Source organism: Nicotiana attenuata, chromosome 8, assembly GCF_001879085.1.
Source record: "Nicotiana attenuata strain UT chromosome 8, NIATTr2, whole genome shotgun sequence".
In the NCBI taxonomy this organism is placed as follows: domain Eukaryota; kingdom Viridiplantae; phylum Streptophyta; class Magnoliopsida; order Solanales; family Solanaceae; genus Nicotiana; species Nicotiana attenuata.
This window is the reverse complement of record NC_031996.1, coordinates 23,605,072-23,625,171: the sequence shown is the minus strand read 5'-3', so window position 1 is coordinate 23,625,171 and position 20,100 is coordinate 23,605,072. Positions and strand designations below refer to the sequence as shown.

At 35.6% G+C, this 20,100-nt stretch overlaps 1 protein-coding gene across 1 annotated transcript; it reads right to left on the bottom strand.

The window, feature by feature from the left end:
• LOC109231063 (oxysterol-binding protein-related protein 2A-like) lies at positions 2,734–14,030 on the bottom strand. Its single transcript, XM_019396605.1, has 11 exons — positions 13,010–14,030; positions 11,082–11,441; positions 9,563–9,656; positions 7,768–8,150; positions 6,854–7,009; positions 5,631–5,798; positions 5,384–5,524; positions 5,023–5,244; positions 4,798–4,911; positions 3,821–4,011; positions 2,734–3,254 (listed from the first exon to the last, which is right to left on the bottom strand). Exons 1-10 carry the CDS (start codon positions 13,367–13,369, stop codon positions 3,832–3,834), a joined length of 2,178 nt encoding a protein of 725 aa, XP_019252150.1. The 5' UTR covers positions 13,370–14,030; the 3' UTR covers positions 2,734–3,254; positions 3,821–3,831.

Sequence of the window (20,100 nt, the reverse complement as noted above, 5' to 3'; positions counted from 1 at the left end):
TCAAATTAATTTATTTTATAGTCAAAACTTATCATTTTTCACAGATTTTCACATTTAGGCTTTCCAGCTACGCGCCCGGACTGCACACGCAAATCAAGGTGATTCTAAGAGAGGTTTTTAAGGCCTCGTAACGTAGAATTTTATTTTAAAACAAGTGATGACCTTTTGGGTCATCACACTCCTATTGCAGCGTGCAACCCGATCCCACCAGTTCACCCTTATTGCTCCTCAATATATCACCCTTATTCCTCCTATTGCGGCGTGCAACCCGATCCCACCTGTCCACCCTTATTACTCATGTTGCGGTGCACAACCCGATCCTACGACACAATCACATTTCACCCTTACTCCTCCTGTTGCGGCGTGCAACCCGATCCCACCATATCAATACCAATCACGCAATAAGATCAAGTATTTCACAATTTAGCTCAAATCCCTCCACAATATTTATGCCTCAAACCAAAGCAAACGGAAATCTATACAATTATGAAACTTCATCAATTAATACTACACAGCGAGACCAACCAAAATGTACCATGAAGCACCGATAAACCAACTTGATCCTATAATGTAATACAATGAACTACGGAACAATTAATACCTTCAATAACGAAAATAATATATAACGAGAAGCAATTACGCATGGAAGCACTAATAAGCATGTAGTAGTTAAGACAGGAAAATACTATATTGGGAACGGGGAAGGGAACATGCTAAATAGATAATTTGGCGGCGCATATGTACTCGTCACCTCACCTATACGCCACACACATGGATTTTCACATAGCAAATAAGTCGGGGATCTCTAATCCCTCAAGTCAAAGTTAGACACAACACTTACCTCAATCCAACGGCCAACTCAAAGCTCAAATATCGCTTTTCCTCTAGATTCCACCTCCAATCCACTCGTATCTAGTCATAATTAACTTAATAACATCATTTACAGCTAAAGAAATCAATTCCAATGCATAACTATAAGTTCCCCAACATTTTTCCCAAAAAACCAAAAACCGACCCCGGGCCCGCTTGGTCAAAATTCGAAGTTCGGACCAAAACCTGATTACCCATTCACCCCCCGAGCCCGGATATACAATTGGTTTTGGAATCCGACCTCAATTTGAGGTCTAAATTCTCAAATTTTGAAATTCCTAAGTTCTACCCAAAAATACCCAATTCCACCATGAAAAAACCTAGATTCTAGGATGAAATCTTGTGAAAAAATGTAATAGATTGAAAGAAATGAGTTGAGAATCAGTTACCTATGATTTGGGGAAGAACTAGCCCTTGGAAAATCTCCTCTTGAAGTTTAGGTTTTGAAAAATGGGAGAATGAATGAAAAATCTCGTCAAAGTCCAAAGCTATCAGCTGCAGATGTCGCATTTGCGACCTGAGCTTCGCATTTGCGAAGCTCGCAAATGCGAAAAAAGTATCGCAAATGCGAACTTCTCGCATTTCTACTGCCATCGCAAATGCGAAGTCCCAGTCGCAAACGCGAACCTGGACTTCCACAAATGCGGTATAATTCTTCGCAAATGCGAACAACCCAGTTCCCCCGCCCCCTGCTTCGAAAATGTGAACAATCTTCGCAAATGCGAGCCTCGCATTTGCGAGCCAGACCTCGCAATTGCGAAGTCTGCAGGACCTGAAGCATACCAGCAATTTTTCTTAAGTCCAAATCACTCCATAGCCTATCCGAAACTCACCCGAGCCCTCGGGGCTCCAAACCAAACATGCACACAAGTCTTAAAACATCAGAACTTGCTCGTGCGAACAAATCGCCAAAATAGCACCTAGAACTATGAGTTTAGCACCAAATTGCATGAAATTTTCAAGAAAGTTTCAAAACTTCTATTTTCTCAACCAAAGGTCCGAATCACGTCAAATAAGTCTCGCTTCTCACCAAACTTCACAAATAAAATATAAACATCATAACGGACCTGTACCGGGCTCCGGAACCAAAATACGGGCCCGATACCAACAAGATCAACTATTAACCAATTTTTTCAAAACTATTATAATTTCAGTTTAACAATTTTCATCAAAAATTCATTTCTCGGGCTAGGGACCTCGGAATTCGATTTCGGGCATACGCCCAGGTCCCATATTTTACTACGGACCCACCAAGACCGTCAAAACACGAGTCTGGGTCCGTTCACTCAAAACGTTGACCGAAGTCAACTAAAATTAACTTTTAAAGGAAAAAATTATTATTTTTCTCAAATTTTCACATAAAGGCTTTCCGGAAATACGCCCGGACTGCGCACGCAAATCGAGGAGAGATAAAATAACGTTTTGAAGGCCTCGGAACCCCGAATTGGGCTCTAAAACACAAGATGGCCTTTAGGGTCATCACGGTTCAGGGCGTAGATTAAGGGATGTCAATGGTTCGGTTCGGCTGATTGTTTTATAAAATTTATACCATAACAATTTTTCGGTTATTTCATTTTGTGTAACCAAAATTAAACTTTTTAAAATCATGCCAGTCATCTCTGTTTCTCTTTGGTATCGGTACAGTTAAATTAATTTTTCAATATTTTTTAAAAACGTCATGTAAGTAGGCGTTGGGCATAAAAATTATCCTGGGTTGTTAGACCTATGTGTTGACACTGAGTCAGTACCTTGAATACTAGATGGTCCAAAACCTTATCCTTTATTAACCATTGAATGTCTACCAAAATGTTCCCAACAAAAAATTGAAAAAAAGGACCATTAAGAGAACTTTGGATTTTTGGGTAAAGGAGAATCATTGTTCTTTGTGTATATCTCAACATGAGTCGCACTAATCTACTTCAGGTCTTTACAAAAGCTATTGTGCTCTGTTCATTTCTTTAATACATTCATATTTTTGCTATTTTATTTTCAACATAGAGTACAAATAATAATAATAATAATAATAATAATAATAATAACCTAAACTAATGCCTAGCCAAAAAAAGATGAAGCATAATGAAAAATGGGATGAATTCAACACAAAATACAAGCATGATCAAAACAGCTTGATGCATATGTAGCAAGAAAAACTTCTCCAGTATGTGCTCCATCGTTCGTCGACTCTTGCAAGATTGTCTCTTCATCCTAAAAGCCTTCAGGATTCTGGATTGACTTATGTCAACTCTGAGAACTATCTTTAAACAACTAAAAAATTTGGGCTGTCGCGGACTGCCCGCAAACTCCATTCCTGTCCTACAGAATTCTCCATAATACTCTGCTCAAGGTTTTGTTTTTAATCAGCAAATCTACAAATCTTCAGGTCCCTGAAAAATGTACCACATTGCCTTTTGATATTCCTTAACAATGAGGATAAAACAGGCATGAAAGATATATAAAGTTCAGGTCCCCAGTTTAACTATACTACTAGCTACCTGAATATATTTAGTAATTAAGGGCAAACTGTGTGTCTATGATGGGAACAAAGATAATGAGATTAATATAAACATGATATGAACGATGAATCTGACCTGTTTCAAGAAAATATTGAGTCAGGATAACAGTGTTTGATGAGGTAATAAATAATGGGATTTTTACACAGTATTGCCGTCCCCAAAATAATAGCCGCCAGATGTATATCTTTGTATATTAATGTATAGAATACATATTTAATACATAGTCATTAGTCTGCATATATTTGTATATTGGGCTAGCGACTGTAAATATTTTTGGCCGACCGGTGAAATGTGTTAAAAGCGCTAAAAACATTAGCTAGAACCGAGCCATATCTTGGCACAAATTGATCACGTAACTAGAACCGAGCCATATCAAAATGGATGTCTTGACATGAGAATGGTAACATTTATGAAAAGCAGTTTCTCAGAACTTATACCTTCTAAAACATCAGGATCCTTCAAAGGAGGTGAGGAGCTCTTGATCAATCTCACCAAAAATATTTGGGCAGCCATCCCAAGTACCCGTCTCCCTCGCCTCCCAGTAACCACCGGTATATCGGAAAGTCCCATCTTCACCTTCTCTTTGAAACCATCGCGGTCTCCAACCGTTCTCTTGTAATTTCCTGGACTGTAAGGTAAGAAAAAGAGCTTTATTTAGACCAAAATTATAAAGATTCATAAATTGATACTCCAGCTTCACGGTTTTAGAGAACTAGGAGAAAATTATGGGCCCTGAAACTCCTATACCCAATTAAAAGTCAACAGAATCCAATCCGTCAGTCCAATACTGTTCTCTAAATAAAAACATGGTGGGAGAGATTGATTGCATAAAATGTAAGCCTTCAATATTGAGTGTTAAATTTTTCTACCGGTCAATTCTGACTTAAGATTACCAATTACTAGTTGTTCAATATTAATGCTTTCTGCAAGCTTCTTAGGCAGTCATGTCGTGTCCACAGAAACTAGTTTCTCAGAGTAGAGATTCCAAAGGAAAACAATAAAAAGTAACCTTAGTAAGTGAGCTTGATTATACTATCTAGATTCTGGTAGTCAGTAATACTGTGGTGAAATTGATAAAATTCAGCTCAGTAAGGCGATGAGTAAGATATCACAAGAACAGCATGAGATTCTGAAACCACATTCGGTCCTGTAAGAGACTCTGAAATAGCTGCATCCTCAAGGACAAGAAATCTGCTGGAGGTATATAGGACCCAAATTTAAGAAGATAATTAAGCCCGAGGATCCAACTTTGCTATTCCACTCATAGGAGTGACAAATCCAATGAGATTGTCAGACAAATATTGAGCTATCAGATCGACAACAATTTTGAAGACTAAATAATATGATGACAGTCGAAATAGAACGAATGAGTACATAGAAAACGATGAGGAGACTCAAGTGGAAGCAGACATACCATTCTCTGTCGTGTCTCTAACCGCAACTTCTCTGAATTTGCCTTGTCGTATTCCCCATTCTCAAGATGTCGCTGATCAGGTCTGAGTCTTGAATCTGTAGGTGGGAGCTTCTCCTTTATCCGAGATTAAACACACAGATTAGCCAGGCCATAAACGACAATTAGCTGAACATAAAAGAGGAAATTGATCTTTCATGTGAAGATTTCACCGACACACTGTTATACCTTAAGTCCTGGTGTTAACTCATTCAGTGTAATTGCAAAAGAAGACAAGTTGTATCGAGTTAGATTTATGGGTGGCTTATTCCTTGTCCACAATAAAGTTGAATCAGATAAATCCTTAGGCTTGCTGGTCCATTCTCCATTCATATAGTACATGCTCTCATTCCACTTTCCAAATAATGTGGCAACTTTCTTCCCGGAGACATCTTCAACAAATCCATGAACCTGTAGAATTAGTTTGAATTTTGAATTATCCGACCAATAGTACAACAAAATCTAGATGTATAGACATATTGGTAATCTGGGGAAGAATAGACAAAAAAAAAATATTTTCAAGTTATTTACAGGATTTCTCCTCATTTACCTGATGAGGATTACGCTCGATAATGGATGGCTCTTTGAACTTGAGCTTGCATGAGTACTGACGGTTGCCAAGTATATGCATTATTCCATGATGATCACAATATATCTTACCAAGGATAAGATTGTAGATACTTGTCGTGACCTGAGGATATCAAAGTCTCAAATTAAACAAACAGAACGAGAACTTCAATAGCAACCAAACTAACTAGTAAACTGCTAAATGATCAGCAGCATGAGGTTCTGCCTACCTTGCTCCACTGGAAGATCTCCCCATCATCGAATTCTAAGGTAAGTGTTCCAACAGGATCAAGTTGAATTGATCTTCCCCAAAATTTTGACTTAAGATTACTGTCAGCCCAGAATTTCCATCCTCTACCTTCACAGTGACAGGCAATAAGTGTTGGGTGGTGACTAACCTGTTTCAAGAATTGGCTAATTACTATCATATATATCAACTCATTGCAATCAGAAACTTAGTAATAAATTCCAGATCCAACTTCCCGTGTTCCGAATTAATTCTTTCTTCAGCAAGTTAAACTACCAAGTGCGCCTATTTATTTTTCATAGTAATTCACTTTGGTAGCAAAAGCTAAGAAAGTACAAGATGTTTACCCTTGTTATGATTCTCTGATACTATGTTTATCTCTTCTATCATAGAAAACTTTACATACAATAAGCTCCCTCAAGCTTCGTAAGAAAAGAAGTTGACAGAGTGAATCCTCACACTTGTAGAAACTTAGCATGGAAAAGGAAACGGCAATGGAGTTCCATGACCGACCTAGTGGATTAAAATATGTTGCATCCTTCAGTCTCAAACCATGTTATGTCCAATCCTAGATACACTACAAATAAGTGAACTCCAATCTATGTTAGACAGATTTCTGGAAACCTAACCGATACAAGTGGTGTAAGTATCTGATATAGGTATATCTAGTTTTTGCTAATTCTTAATGTAATATGAAGAACCCGTACAAATTAGCCATAGTCATATGACACCCTTTTGGCATGGTACATCAAGGTAGATGAAGCCGTGAAGGATCCAAAGATTCCAATGCTTTAGATCATCTTACTCGGATGGTAGCTTCTCATGTAAACTACGAAAGGACTGAAAGGCTTCAGAAACATGAAATATCTCTAAGAACGTGATTGATGTCATAATATCATAATGTCTCTCATAGAGTACACAACAAAATAGAGTTAACATAGCTTGTAGCTGTAGGGTTACTTAAAGCATCCAAAAGGGCCTGATAAGATGCAAGACTACTGACATTACCATGAATAAACATATACAGTTACTCAAGGCCAGCTCACTAGAAAGTTTCAAGTATGGATTATGCGCAAATTGTTTGACCACAGACTAAGTTTTGCTAACAAAATAGTTCTGCAAGGGGAGTTGCGTACACATATATATACCTAGTATCTCTAGAATCAATTCAATAAATAATGGTACTATTTATTCTTGATAAAGTACCTTCTCAGAGAAAAAGCGGATTCCTTTCTCAGGAAAATCAGCTTCATAAGTTTCTCCAAGCAAAGGATTGAAAGGTTTACAGTTCCGGCCTTCAGTTGAAGCATAACCAGAGACAGCAAAAGCAGCAACATTTAGAATTCTTAAAAGGTTGTTCCCCTGGAAGAGCAAGACAATTCCAAAGTTGTCAACATAAAGCTATACATCTAACCAAGAATCGGAAAACTCACTAATAAAGATGCCTACTCCTAGGGAGAGAAAAGAAGTTTATATAAGCATTTAGGGGGAAACAAGACACATAGAGGAATAAAAGCAACAGTCGTGCTTCAGCACAACATACAAAAAGTAACAAATTCGGCTCATACACGCAACATCAAGTCTTGAAGCTTAGCTGCCATGAGAAAACTATTACATTATCTCAATAAGATTATAACTTGTTATTCATCAAATAAAAGTTCATAATTTATGTTCTAAAACAATTATTCCAAAAAAGATGTGTTCTGACACAAATAACTTATATCAAGCAATTAAGAGTTAGCATCTTTGCAGTCCAGAAGTGTTCAACCGTGGTTTCCCTAACAAAAGAAATTTCACTGATGCATTCCCTTTTTTTCTTTTGATGGAATGCTTAAAGGAGAGATAGCTAGACTTTTTCTATGCCTCTGAATACCTAAACATTGATCTAGTAGAAAAACTCAAATGTTTTTAAAAGACCAGAAAGAGAAGTGTACTAGTTTTACTACTTGAATAAGAGGTGTGGCAAGTAACAAATAACAAATTCGAGCAGTATCAACTTCATGCAATTGTTAATTCAGAAGAGCTTGATAAGCACCCTTTTAAATAGAAAGCAAGAGGTGAACACAATTTCCTAATCATGCTCTCTTAGTAACAAGAGGTGAAACTATTAAAGATCGTACCGATTTTCCATGTTCGTATGCTCTATCTAAGAGATATGAGTACTCTAAATCTTCGAAGCACTTTTGCAGGGACGACAATGGCTCATTGAAATACACTGGAAGGCAAACTCGTGTCAGATCTTTCCCGACATTGTCTTTGATCATAGACCAAAGACTAACCCCTTTCTCTTTTTCAATTGGATCCGGCAGCTTCGTTCTGCGTGTAACTTGGGCAGATGCATCAGTGGAATTGCTTGCCATGTGGTCCACAACTACTGACCCACCAGATAAATGAAGTTCAGAAAAACATTCATTTGCGTCAAGATAATTAGCTTCCTCTTCATCTGACGCTTCATCAAGCTCTTGTTTCTCAATATCATCGGACGATTCAGTCGTACTCCATTCTGAAATCAAATATAAGAGGTCAAACAATGTGCATACACCCAACACTTCTTCCACATAACAGTTTGTTTTTTACTAAGAATTCATAAATTTTCAAACTGAAAGGGTCTCATCACTTTATTGAGTTGTTTGACCAAAGCTAACAAGTTTGCAGGAGTAATGTACAGCTTTCGAACATTTAAAGATATTCAATATTTTTATTTAAGATACTAAGCTCCTTTAGACAAAATCTCGTGGGACTTCTGATAGAGCTATATCTATTTAGACATATTATTACCATTCTTTGGTGTGCCCATAACTGATTTAGCTACCAACAGATCATGACTATGTATTTGCACAACTTTTATTTGACCATTCTAACAGACAGAAATTATAAGAGTGAGATAAAGTTATCTTTTGACGCTGCAGTTTTCTGTTACTGGGGTCAGTACAAGACATACATGCGAATATCTCATGTCTCCCCCTATAACAATTGATAATGTTTTAGCAATGCCAACTGATAGGTAATTCTTTTCTGAAATACTGCAATACTATTATTAGCTAACACAATCAGGAAAAGGAAATACTTCTAAAGTTCCAATTTATATCACATTTGCCCAATTTAGGGACATTTCAGATTACGCGGGCATTATTCCACAAATAATATTATTCTACATAACTTTCACAGCTTTAAAGATTTCAAAAACAGTTAAATATTTAAATTTTAAAGTGATGATTTCTACGTCAAACTAACTTTTTAATCATTACTCTAATATTTCTTCCACTACCACAAATACAATAAATATTTTAAACTACAATCTTATATTCTGTGTTCAACAGTGTAATATATAATGTGTGTGATTGTAATTAAAAAGTGTCCAATAAGATCAAAATAGAATGTACTTGAGCAGGAGAGGATGAGAATCAATTTAAAGAAGTTACACTTGTTTGCAGCCACTAAAATTATGCCAAATTCATTGGATATTCCACTTCCACCAATATACAAGACAAATTCAGCAATCTTGAACATATGATGTGAGGGACACCAACTGAAACTATTTTAGTGACGTGTGGTGGAATTCCAGTACAACGTGAGCAAGACAACCTCAAGTTCTTTACAACAATAATGAAGTCAGAATAATGAAGTGAAATAGAGCTGAATAATGAAGCCATAAATCAGAAAATCTATTAAGAGAACTAAACTGCAGGTAGCAAGAGTTTTTTCCCTCTAACAACTGCTAGTATTTCTGCTGCAATATGCTTCAGAAAAAGGGAATATTACTGGAAGATAACCTCAAGATTTTACACACAGTCAAGTTATAATTCATCTTATCCCTTAGGCCTAGAAAGCAGAATGTGCAACGATTTGAGAATGTTTTGTTTAGTAAATTGTACTTGTACAGGTAGAAGTAGATCAAGCATATGTATAACATACCGCTGTACTTGCCACGCCCTATACTGGAGAGTTGCTTCATCAGTTGGAATTCACCGTCATGAACCCCGGAAGCTTCAGCTTCGATATTAGCTGCCTTCAGAAGCAAAACTTACGCAAGTTAGAGATAGTGGAGCTCATTTTTACAGCAATATACAAAGTATGGAAACAAAGTTAACACATGTAACATGACCGCATGAAAATTAATATTGATCAGAGGTCCGGAAACAGTACTTTATGTATTCAACTTAAATAGGAAATCAAGCAGATAAACAAACTTAATAATATGACTAAACTAACTTTTTAGTCCTGCAATGATAAGTTGCTCGGACTCGGGTGTGGGTGTCCGATATGGGTGCGGATCTAGAGGTTGGATCCTTCATGATCTAAATTTTAAGATTCGAGGGTACAGATACGGGTGCGGTGATTCAGTTAAAAGTAATTCAAATATCTAAAAACAAAGTTATAAAAATATGTCTAAATTATGAAATATTATGTGTAAAACTTATAAGGTATTACGAGAAGGAGAAAATATTGATCAAGAGGAGAACCCGAGAAGGAGATAAAAGGAAAATGGCTGACAAAATTTGTATATACAAAGAATTTCATTTTCTTCAATTTCACCCTAGCGTTTGTTTTGAATTCAAAAATCATTATATCTGTCCCTAATTTCTTCGTTGATTTTGGTCAAAGTACCCAAAATCGGTTGACCAGATCTAGTATGGATCCCACACACACGCCCACGTCGTGTCGACACGAGTGCGGCACCCAAAGTGAAGAGTCCAAGCAACTTAGCTGCAATGCAACCCTATTGAAAGGTTTCATAAAATTTTAAACTAAAGAAACGCACAACTGACGAAGTTTTACAGAAATCTGTGTAGAAAACTCATGAAAAATTCAGATGGGCTATGGAAAAGGTAGCGAATACAATACATTTGCCTAGTGCTTAACATAAGTCATACCAACCAGACTATTTTAGATGTTTTAGATGCCTGTGTGTTAACCTTGTATATGATTGACATAACAATAGGAAAGCGTGAGTCAATTTTCTGCTTTTTTTGTGTGGTCAGCAACAAATACTGGTAGTCAATTCTAAAAAAACAAGAGATTTGCAACAGCCGTTCAAATTAATTCTGAAGCAGCGAGCAGGTCATACAAGATAAGGTGTTACAGTAGATGAAGATGTTACACAAACAATTAAAACAAGATGGTTGAAATGGAGAAGGGCATTATGCGAAACATAAAGTGAAAGAGAAGTTCTATAAAATAGTTATAAAACCAGCAATGTTATTATATGGGGGTGAATGTTACGCTGCTAAAGTCCAACATAACCACAAGATCAGTGCAGTGGAGATGCAGATGCTAAGATGGATGTGCAATTCGACAAGATTAGACGGGATAAAATATGACCACATTTGGCAGAAGGTGCGAGTACAAATACATTGAGCTATAGTCCATATTTTGCATGTCTGGTTCCATTCAGTACCGTGTGCACATTAGGTGGAGAATGTAATAAAGTTACCTCCAACTGTCGTAACGTGTCCAACAAATTGGAGCGCTCGTCACAAAGACTTTTAAGTTGTCCTTTTATTTCTGAAAACTCGGACAGCATGATCTGCTCACAGTCATTGACAAGTCCCTCGCCAATACCCTCGTCAAGCAACCGTTTTTTCAACCTTTCAGTAGATATAGATACATCATTTTGCAAAAGGTTGAAATTATCATTCAAAGGTCTCAACTGAAAAAGATTTCTTGTTGATATCAGAGCTTCTATCCAGGCAGCCCGTTCTTTCTTTGAATTTGTTCTCAAATGAAGAGTCTTGGTAGATGTAAATATGTAGAATCGCCTATCATCAGACTTGCTCTCACGGAATGATGAAACCTGTAAGGAATCCCACCCACACATATCAGGGTTAATGGCAAATGCATGAAAACGGTCTCCTAGAAGATATTTTTCATAGCGGAGAGTGATTGGTGAGTGTAAAACATTTTTCAGATATTATTAGCAAATCGGAGAGCTTTCTGAAGAAAATCTAAGTATAAGTTGGAGCAAATAATATGAAGCTAAAACTCAAGTAAGTTCTATACAAAATGACGTCCACCCATACGTGAAGGAAGTCATTTTCCTTATTTTGGTGGAAAAAATTCTCCTTGAAAAACATTTTCTAGCAATCAACACTAAAAAAACTTCATCGAGAAAAAAATTTCTCACAAAATGACTTTCGTCCTACCAAACAAAATGATATAGTAACAAAGTGCAATAAACTGGGATTAATACATCAACAAGTACTTCAAGAAATAGCTGGTGCCAGACAACCTAGAATAGATGTCATAAGTGCTGACAGATCAACTTCAATAAAGAAGCCAAGTTCTACTACAACCATCCACCACAGTACACAGTCGACAGAATAACCAAATTATGATTTGTTGCTAGATTTTCACTACTTTATTAAGCCGAGCATCTTTCAGAAACAGCATATTTACCTTTACAAGGTAGGGGTAAAGTTTGTGTACATACTACCCTCCCCAGACCCCATTTGTGGGAAGACACGGGGTATGTTGTTGTTGTTGTTGTTGCTAGATTTTCAGTAAGGATGGAGGTGAGGCCATCAGTTCACCATCAACTATAGAACAAGAATATCCTTTCCCAGTTTCCCTTATTCTCTCTTTAAAAAAATATATAAAACTTTCTTAAGTTTACATTGAACTCTCAGTCATACATACTAAACCTCTAGGAAAAAGGATAAAAAACCAAAGATGATAACTACTGGTACAGTAGAGAAAATGAGTTAGAGATAGAGAGAGAATCTACTATTATTCTTTTGGTTGCTCCCTACTATTTTTAATGAAGAAAATAACACAACTTTTTGTAACAGCAAAAAATGAAACAAAACAAAGAAACCCATCAAGGAAACAACCAAATGGATACTAATTAAGCGATCACTCCCAAGTTTTCTGAGAAAAACATGGAAGAAGAAAGGTCTGATTTTTCGATAAGAAAACTCCCAAAAAAAAAGCATTTATCTAAAAAGTGACAATGTTTGACATAGTTTTTTTACCATAAACGTAGGCCTACAAGAATAGATGATTCTTTTAGCCTTATTGTGGCCTATAAACTTCCCCCATTTCCCTTTCACCTGGCTGATGTGACCCACTATGGGTCAAAATACCGCAGTAAAAATGCAAAACTAAGAGTAAAAACAAACAATACATTTGATTAACCACCGGACAATGCAAAAATTGATCAAAATGGATCAAATAGGCTCGGATATCTGAACAAAATATCACAATAGAGGGTAAAAACAATCAAGAGTAAAAATTCTGAATTCAAGATTTTGCTAATTATAGAAAGTTTTAATCTTTGTACCAGTCACCAAAAACGACAAAATCCACACTATTCAGTTTTTACATCAAAGTTTTCAACTACTACTACTACACCATTTATATTACCTTGAGGTGAACAATGCCGACGGATTTTCTACATTTACGGCGGCTGTTGTTACCGGCGGGGAGGTTACCGATGAGTCTGACGTCATCACCGGTGATATGGTCGGGGCGGCGATTCTTCGAATATGAAAGTATGCCGTTACGAAGAGTAAACCAACGGGATCTCCAACCTTTATGGTAATTAGTCCACTTGTACAAGATTCCGGCAACATCGGATGCATTAATGATGTCAGATCCATTAATATTGGAGTAAACTACGGCGGAGCCAGTCCGTAATAACGTCGGCTCCGGCGACTGGTCTCCGATCTCCGATGTACTCTCTAATGTTATACAGCAAAGTGGATGCATTTCCTTTACACGCATTTTGATCCCTCGACCCCAATTACTATTATTTTTTCAATTCAACTAATACTAAAGATCAATCCGCATTTTTGAAAATTTACAAGAAAATATACGACACCCACTTAGTACTTTTTACATGTGTCTATACAGAGGATTTTGTGTATAAACATGTAAGTGTAGGAAAATGGATGTGGGGTTGTGGAGAAGGACTTGAAAGAGGTTTAGAACTAAGGGAATATTCTTGAAGTTAGAGAAAAGAAATAAAGAAAAGAAACAAATTTTGTAGTAAAAAATTGAGTCTTTATGGTTTTATATAAAATAAATAGAGTTGTAGCCAAGGTAAGGAATTAAGATAGTGGCAGAATAGTCATTTCCATTTACGCCATTGAAGTAGACTTTGAAACAAAAAAGAGAGAGAGCTAGATAGAGAGAGAAAGATAGATAGAGAGAGTATGTATGTTTAGTGTTTTTTGTAGTGCAGAAGAGAGTGGTGGTTTCGGAATTGTTCACGGCGGGGGACGGTGGTGTAAGAAGGCGATTACGGCGGAGCCCGGCGGAGGAGGGGAAGATCAATGGTGGAAATGTGGGAAAATGGTAATGGAGAAGGAAAGAGGAATTGATGGAGAGGGGGTTTTTAAATGCCACTTTTACTCTTCTTTGTAATCATCTGTCTTGTCAAATATTTTTCTGCTGATGGATTTAATTTCCTTTTTTTCTGCCTCCCATTTATTATGAGTAATTTTTTTTTTTTTTTGCATTTTTTTCACTTTGTAACAAATTAATAATGCATCCATTAAATGCAAATTTACCTAACCACTAATATAATGGAAAAGAAGGATGTTCAACAGTTCAAGAGTATTGTACCATAATGCTTTAGTAGTCGTACCATGATTTTACGAGATATAATTATGGTGTGCAATTGAAAAAATAATATAGTAAAAATTGAGTTTACATTATGTAGGATATTCATTTAAAGAAAGGTTGATTGCGTTAGAGTTTGATTTTTCTGTTTATTAGCGAAGGATAAATTGAATGATTTTGAACAGAAGTTTCAAAATAGAAATAAAAGATCTCATTCAAGAACAGACTTCACGAAAAAAAAATGATAATTTAGTACTCCTCCGGTCCAAAATAAGTGATTTATGAATATTTTCACACAGATTAAGAAATCCATCTTTTAGCATTAATTAGCAATAAAATTGACCATATTCACCTTTACTATCTCACATAAACACTCCTAACACATACTCCAACACTATTTACTCCAAGAACAATGTAAGAAAAAAATAATTAATTCATTCTTGAAATCTGAAAAAAATATTTATTTTGGACCACGAAAAAAAGCCAAAAAATCACTTATTTTGAACAGGAGGGAGTACTTGATTTGATATGTCTAGCTTTTGCCTACTCTACAATCATAAGTTAACAAATTGATTTTCTTTTTATTTACTTAACCAGTAACGTGCGAGACGGATTTTAAAATTTTTTCTATTTTTCATACATTTGACATTTTTAATTCATTCCTATTGTAAAACTAGAAAAGTACAGCAGTTAATTTATTATGGTTCTAATTCAATAAAAGCATACTACTAAGTATTAATTATTAATATGTTTAATTTGTACTGACCATATTTTGCAAGTTATTGTTATTGCTTTTTCAGCTATTTTTTGGCTCTTACGATAATGTTATTATTCTTCTGGTTTTTCTGGTTTTATGTTGCTGGTACTGATCTATTTTCTCTTTTCGTCTTCTTAAGCTGAGGGTCTATCGGAAACAGCATATCTACTTCCTCGGAGTAAGGTCAAGATTTACATACGCACTACCCTCCCCATACCCCACTTGTGAGATTTCACTAATTTTATTACCTATGTTTAATTTGTACTAATTGATATGATTTGTTAATATATGCATGACTATTTTGAAACATGAATATGGTGATTAAACATTCTATAATGTTGATTCAAAGAAAGCATACTATTAATAAGAAGCTTAACTTATCGGATTAATATTAAAATCAGGCTTAAGGGAGGACTTTAGGGAAACAAACAACTTTTTTAATCTAGTATATAGTTCCCCTTATAGCAACTTTTGTACAGTCAAAACTTCTCTTGCCAACAGTTTTTGTAACTAGATATAGAAATGAATTTTATTTACATCCTGATATGAATTGTGAAAGCATTAATTTAGCAATGGTATAAATGTACGCTTTGCAACAAAGTTCTAAAAATAACAACTAAATAGAGGTGTACAAACCGAATCAGAAAATTATGCCAAACCAAAAAGTCAAATCGGAACGATTAAAAAACTCAACTAAGTTTGATTTGACTTGATTTGGTATTGATTAAAAAAACTCGAACCAAACCAACATATAAATATATAATTTTATATATACTTTTAAGACTTTTCATAAATAAAATAAAAAAATTAAAAATATCTAGGAATATTTGCGATTCTCTTATGAGATATAATTTTTAGTTAAATATGAAGTGTTCTATTTTTATTAGCTTTAAATAATGGGTTGTATGATCACCTTCTTATCAAGTGTTAGTGAAATGCGTCAATCTCTTTGTTCTTCCATATTCATATGTCAAGATCTATTAAATTTTTAATCTTTTTCGAATTTAAAGTGGTATTTTGATAATTTAAAATCAATAGAACATATCATTATATAGGTATCATATTGATTTTATGTTTAATTATTAAATTCAGTTAACCTTGAAAGTGTACATCAACAAAAAAATATTGTCAGACGACTAAAATAATAACTATTATATGTTTCAAAGAAAATTCTCTCATAAGAATATGTTAATAGATCAAATGTTTGTCAATTTTTTAATTTTTACTAAACATATATTTACTTATAAAAAAATTAACAAAGTAAGGTTGAAATAATATTCGTGTAACAAAAAAACTCGAAAACCCGACAAAACCGAACCAATCCAAACCGATATAATTGGTTTGATTTGACTTTCATAAAAACTGAACCAACCCAATCCATGTACACCTCTAACAACAAATATAGATTCAAAAAATATATTGTCCAATTTTTTGTATAAAAAATTAAATTAAGTAGAATGTGTTGAATGAATGTCCAACTTTACATCCTGATATGGTGTACTTTTTTTCAACTTAATTTAATGAACACGCAATCTGAGTACTACATTTTGAATTATTCTCTCTTCAAACGAAATTCACAAGGTGAAACTTTCCAAGACTTTTCTCTCTTTTTCAATGATCATTTTAATATGGAGCAACCAACAAAGAAAATTATGTATAATGCAATTTTTTTGGTCCATAACTAATGAAGGCAAAAACTATATAATTGACTATTCAATACCCCCATTATAGTTTGCCAAATAAATTATAGCATTCTTAATCTATTTTAATCGTTGTATCTACAAATTGATTAATAATTCAAAGTCAACTTAGGATACCTATAGTGAGATGGGAAAAGTTAAATATAAGGCTCCAAATCGGTTTTCTTTTCTTATTATTGTAGAAGTAACTATATATTTTTTTCTTTTTGCTTTTTGTTTCTTCCGTTTTATTCTTCTAGATCAACTAGGAAACTATTATCCTACAATTTGGGCAAAACATTAATTTAGTGGAAGAAAATTTTCATTTGTCTCACACTCAAAATTAGCAAGCTATAACCACTAATTCTGCATTCTAGTAATAATAATACTATAAATAATGAAACATCAAAGAATTGAGGTCATTAGATGTCATACAGAAAAGATCAAACTTCTACATCGTATTTATCGTACAACAACTCTATCTTGTAAAAATCATTCTTTTGTTTTGTAAGTAAATGAATTGATATTACACTTGTATACGGATAGAAATCGGGGCTACTCAATTTCATCTTTTGCTCAAGATGGGACTGTTGCGTCAAGGAGTATGTCGGGTTCGGAATTGAAACCTCTTTTTGGACCAAGGTCGATGTCAATCGCAGCCAGAAAAAGACAGACTCAGAGTGACATCAGTATAGCTTGATAACGGAAAAGGCGAGATATTCGCGATTGGTCGAGGATCATGGCGTGAATCTCGGAACGGATCAATCCACGGCGGTTAATCAGATGTTAATATGGTTTCCTACATAATTAAAAGTGTACCTTATTTAGGACTCCTCCATTATATATAGAGAGATCCTATTCATTTGTAATCATCATTGTTCACTGATAATAATATATACATTCGTTACTTTCCTGCTATTTTACTTACTGTTCATCAGAGTTGCTTTATCACTTACTATTCTTACTATCCCACCTCGAGACTACCCCAAGTCGAGGTCGATACCTGGCTAGCATACTAGTTTGATTTATTTTATTCTCTAATTTATTTATTTATTTTATTGCTTATCAATTGATATTGGACGAAATCACATATCCTTAAAACCACAATATAATTAATTGTTATCCGAATTTGAGGGTAAACAACACTCTAATATTTCCAACTAACATCTCCAATATTTTATTTCACGTGATACTTTCTGGTCTTCTCTTTTTGGTTATTTTAATTAAATGTGTTCATGGTTCGGTTTGGATCGATTTTTCCCTTAAAAAAAATTAAAACAAGTAAGTCGGTTTTTCAAATATTAGAACCAAACCAAACCAATTAAGTCAGTTTTTTTTAATTCGGTTTATGTCGGATTTTGTCAGTTTTTCGGTTTTTTCGGTTATTTGTCGGTTTTTTCTTAAATATAAGACATACACTACCAAACACATATTCCGACGACCACATTTTCAATGTAACACTATCAAATCAATTGCCCTTTGAGAAATTTATTATTTACCAAGATATATTGATGATAATTGAATCAAATAATGATGAATATTTAAGGACTCAATTAAAAATATATTATTTTTAACACGAAATGGATTCTTACACTTAACAAAAGAAAACTATCAATCAAACTAGAATGTAAATGTAAAGAACTATATTAAAAGTGCAAACTATTAACATTTACCATTAAATTTTTGAAACTTTGTATAAAAATATACATATATATAGGTGTAATAATAAATTTGAAATAGCTACTTCTATAGTCGGTTTGGTTCGGTTTTTTCTCGATTTATTTCTGATTAAAACCAAAACCAAACCAAATTTGATCGGTTTTTAAAATTCAAAATCAAAATCAAACCAAACCAAAAAGTATCGGTTTTTTTGATCGATTTGGTTTGATTTTCGATTTGGTTCGGTTTTTCAGGTTTTTATGAACATCCCTAATCTTAATTCGTCCATCAAAATTTTAAAACAAAAAAATGAGTGCTTTAGAATATCTCACGTTGATTAAGGCAACGAAGTGTTATCTTATTTGTATATGATTTTAGATTATACTTGTATTGGTCAGAATCCGACCACACGACCACAGCAGCAAGGGCCCCGTCCCGACCACCCTGCAGCAGCAGTCAACGAATTCGACTTCGCCTACTTGCTGCTATTTATGACATAAGTGTCGAGGTCGAGGCCTCCCCATGAGGGGAGGTCATCTCCCCGACCCGGTCCGAACAAAATATGATAAGCATGAGGAGTTTTGGACTATAAATAGAATGAAGAAGAACCCCTTAGGTGGGGGGGCTCGAAGAGAAAGAGAGAAAAAATAATCTTAGAGAAAGAGATTCCACCTCTAAGGAGTAAGAAAGAATTTGATTGTAATCTCCTGAACCTCTTCAAGGATAGGCAGGCCGAATTTCTATAATCAATAAAAACCTTCCAGGTGTCATTTTAATTGGTTCTTCTATCTTTATGATTATGTTCTTCGATCCAGTATCAATTAATGTTGACTACGATTTACCCATTCATCTACATTGATTGATTTGCTTAGAAAGTATTAAACAACTTTTGGGTCAAACAATTTGGCGCCATCTGTGGGGATTTCCTAGTGAAAATACTTAGTTCTTCCTGGATCGAAGAAAAAGGAACACCAAGAACAAATTCGACTCAAACCAGAGTCAATGGAAACGCATCAAACAAAAAAAAAGAGAAGAATCGAACGCCCCAATGGGAGCCAGAAATCTTCCGCCTTGTTGACCTCGAACAGCCCGAGCGAGGAAAGAAGTGATGCAAAGCGCTCCCCCTTCTCTTCCCGAGCGCCGAGCAAAAGAATGCAGCACCCTCCCCCCCCCCCTCATCCACCATAATGTGTCAGGTCGGAAACCAGCGCAGAGGCGTTTCAAACGAGGAACCGAAAATCGCCTCGAAGCAACCTGAGTGCCACGGTCAAGCGAACAATCATAGCACGGGCACAACATATACCCACAGGCCGAAACGAAGCCAACACTTAACGCCCGAGGCATCGAACCATCGATGTAAACGAACTAGGACTCAGGCTAAGTGCCTTCGCCATCAAAGATCGACAGTTCGACCTCGCTCGAACTAGGACTCAGGCTAAGTGCCTTCGCCATCAAAACTCGACAGTTCGACCTCGCTCGAACTGGGACTCAGGCTAAATGCCTTCGCCATCAAAGCTCGACAGTTCGACCTCGCTCAAACTGGGACTCGGGCTAAATGCCTTTGCCATCAAAGCTTGACAGTTCGACCTCGCTCTAATTGGGACTCAGGCTAAGTGCCTTCGCCATCAAAACTCGACAGTTCGACCTCGCTCGAACTGGGACTCAGGCTAAATGCCTTCGCCATCAAAGATCGACAGTTCGACCTCGCTCGAACTGGGACTCAGGCTAAACACTTTCGCCATCAAAGATCGACATTTCGACCTCGCTCGAACTAGGACTCAGGCTAAGTGCCTTCG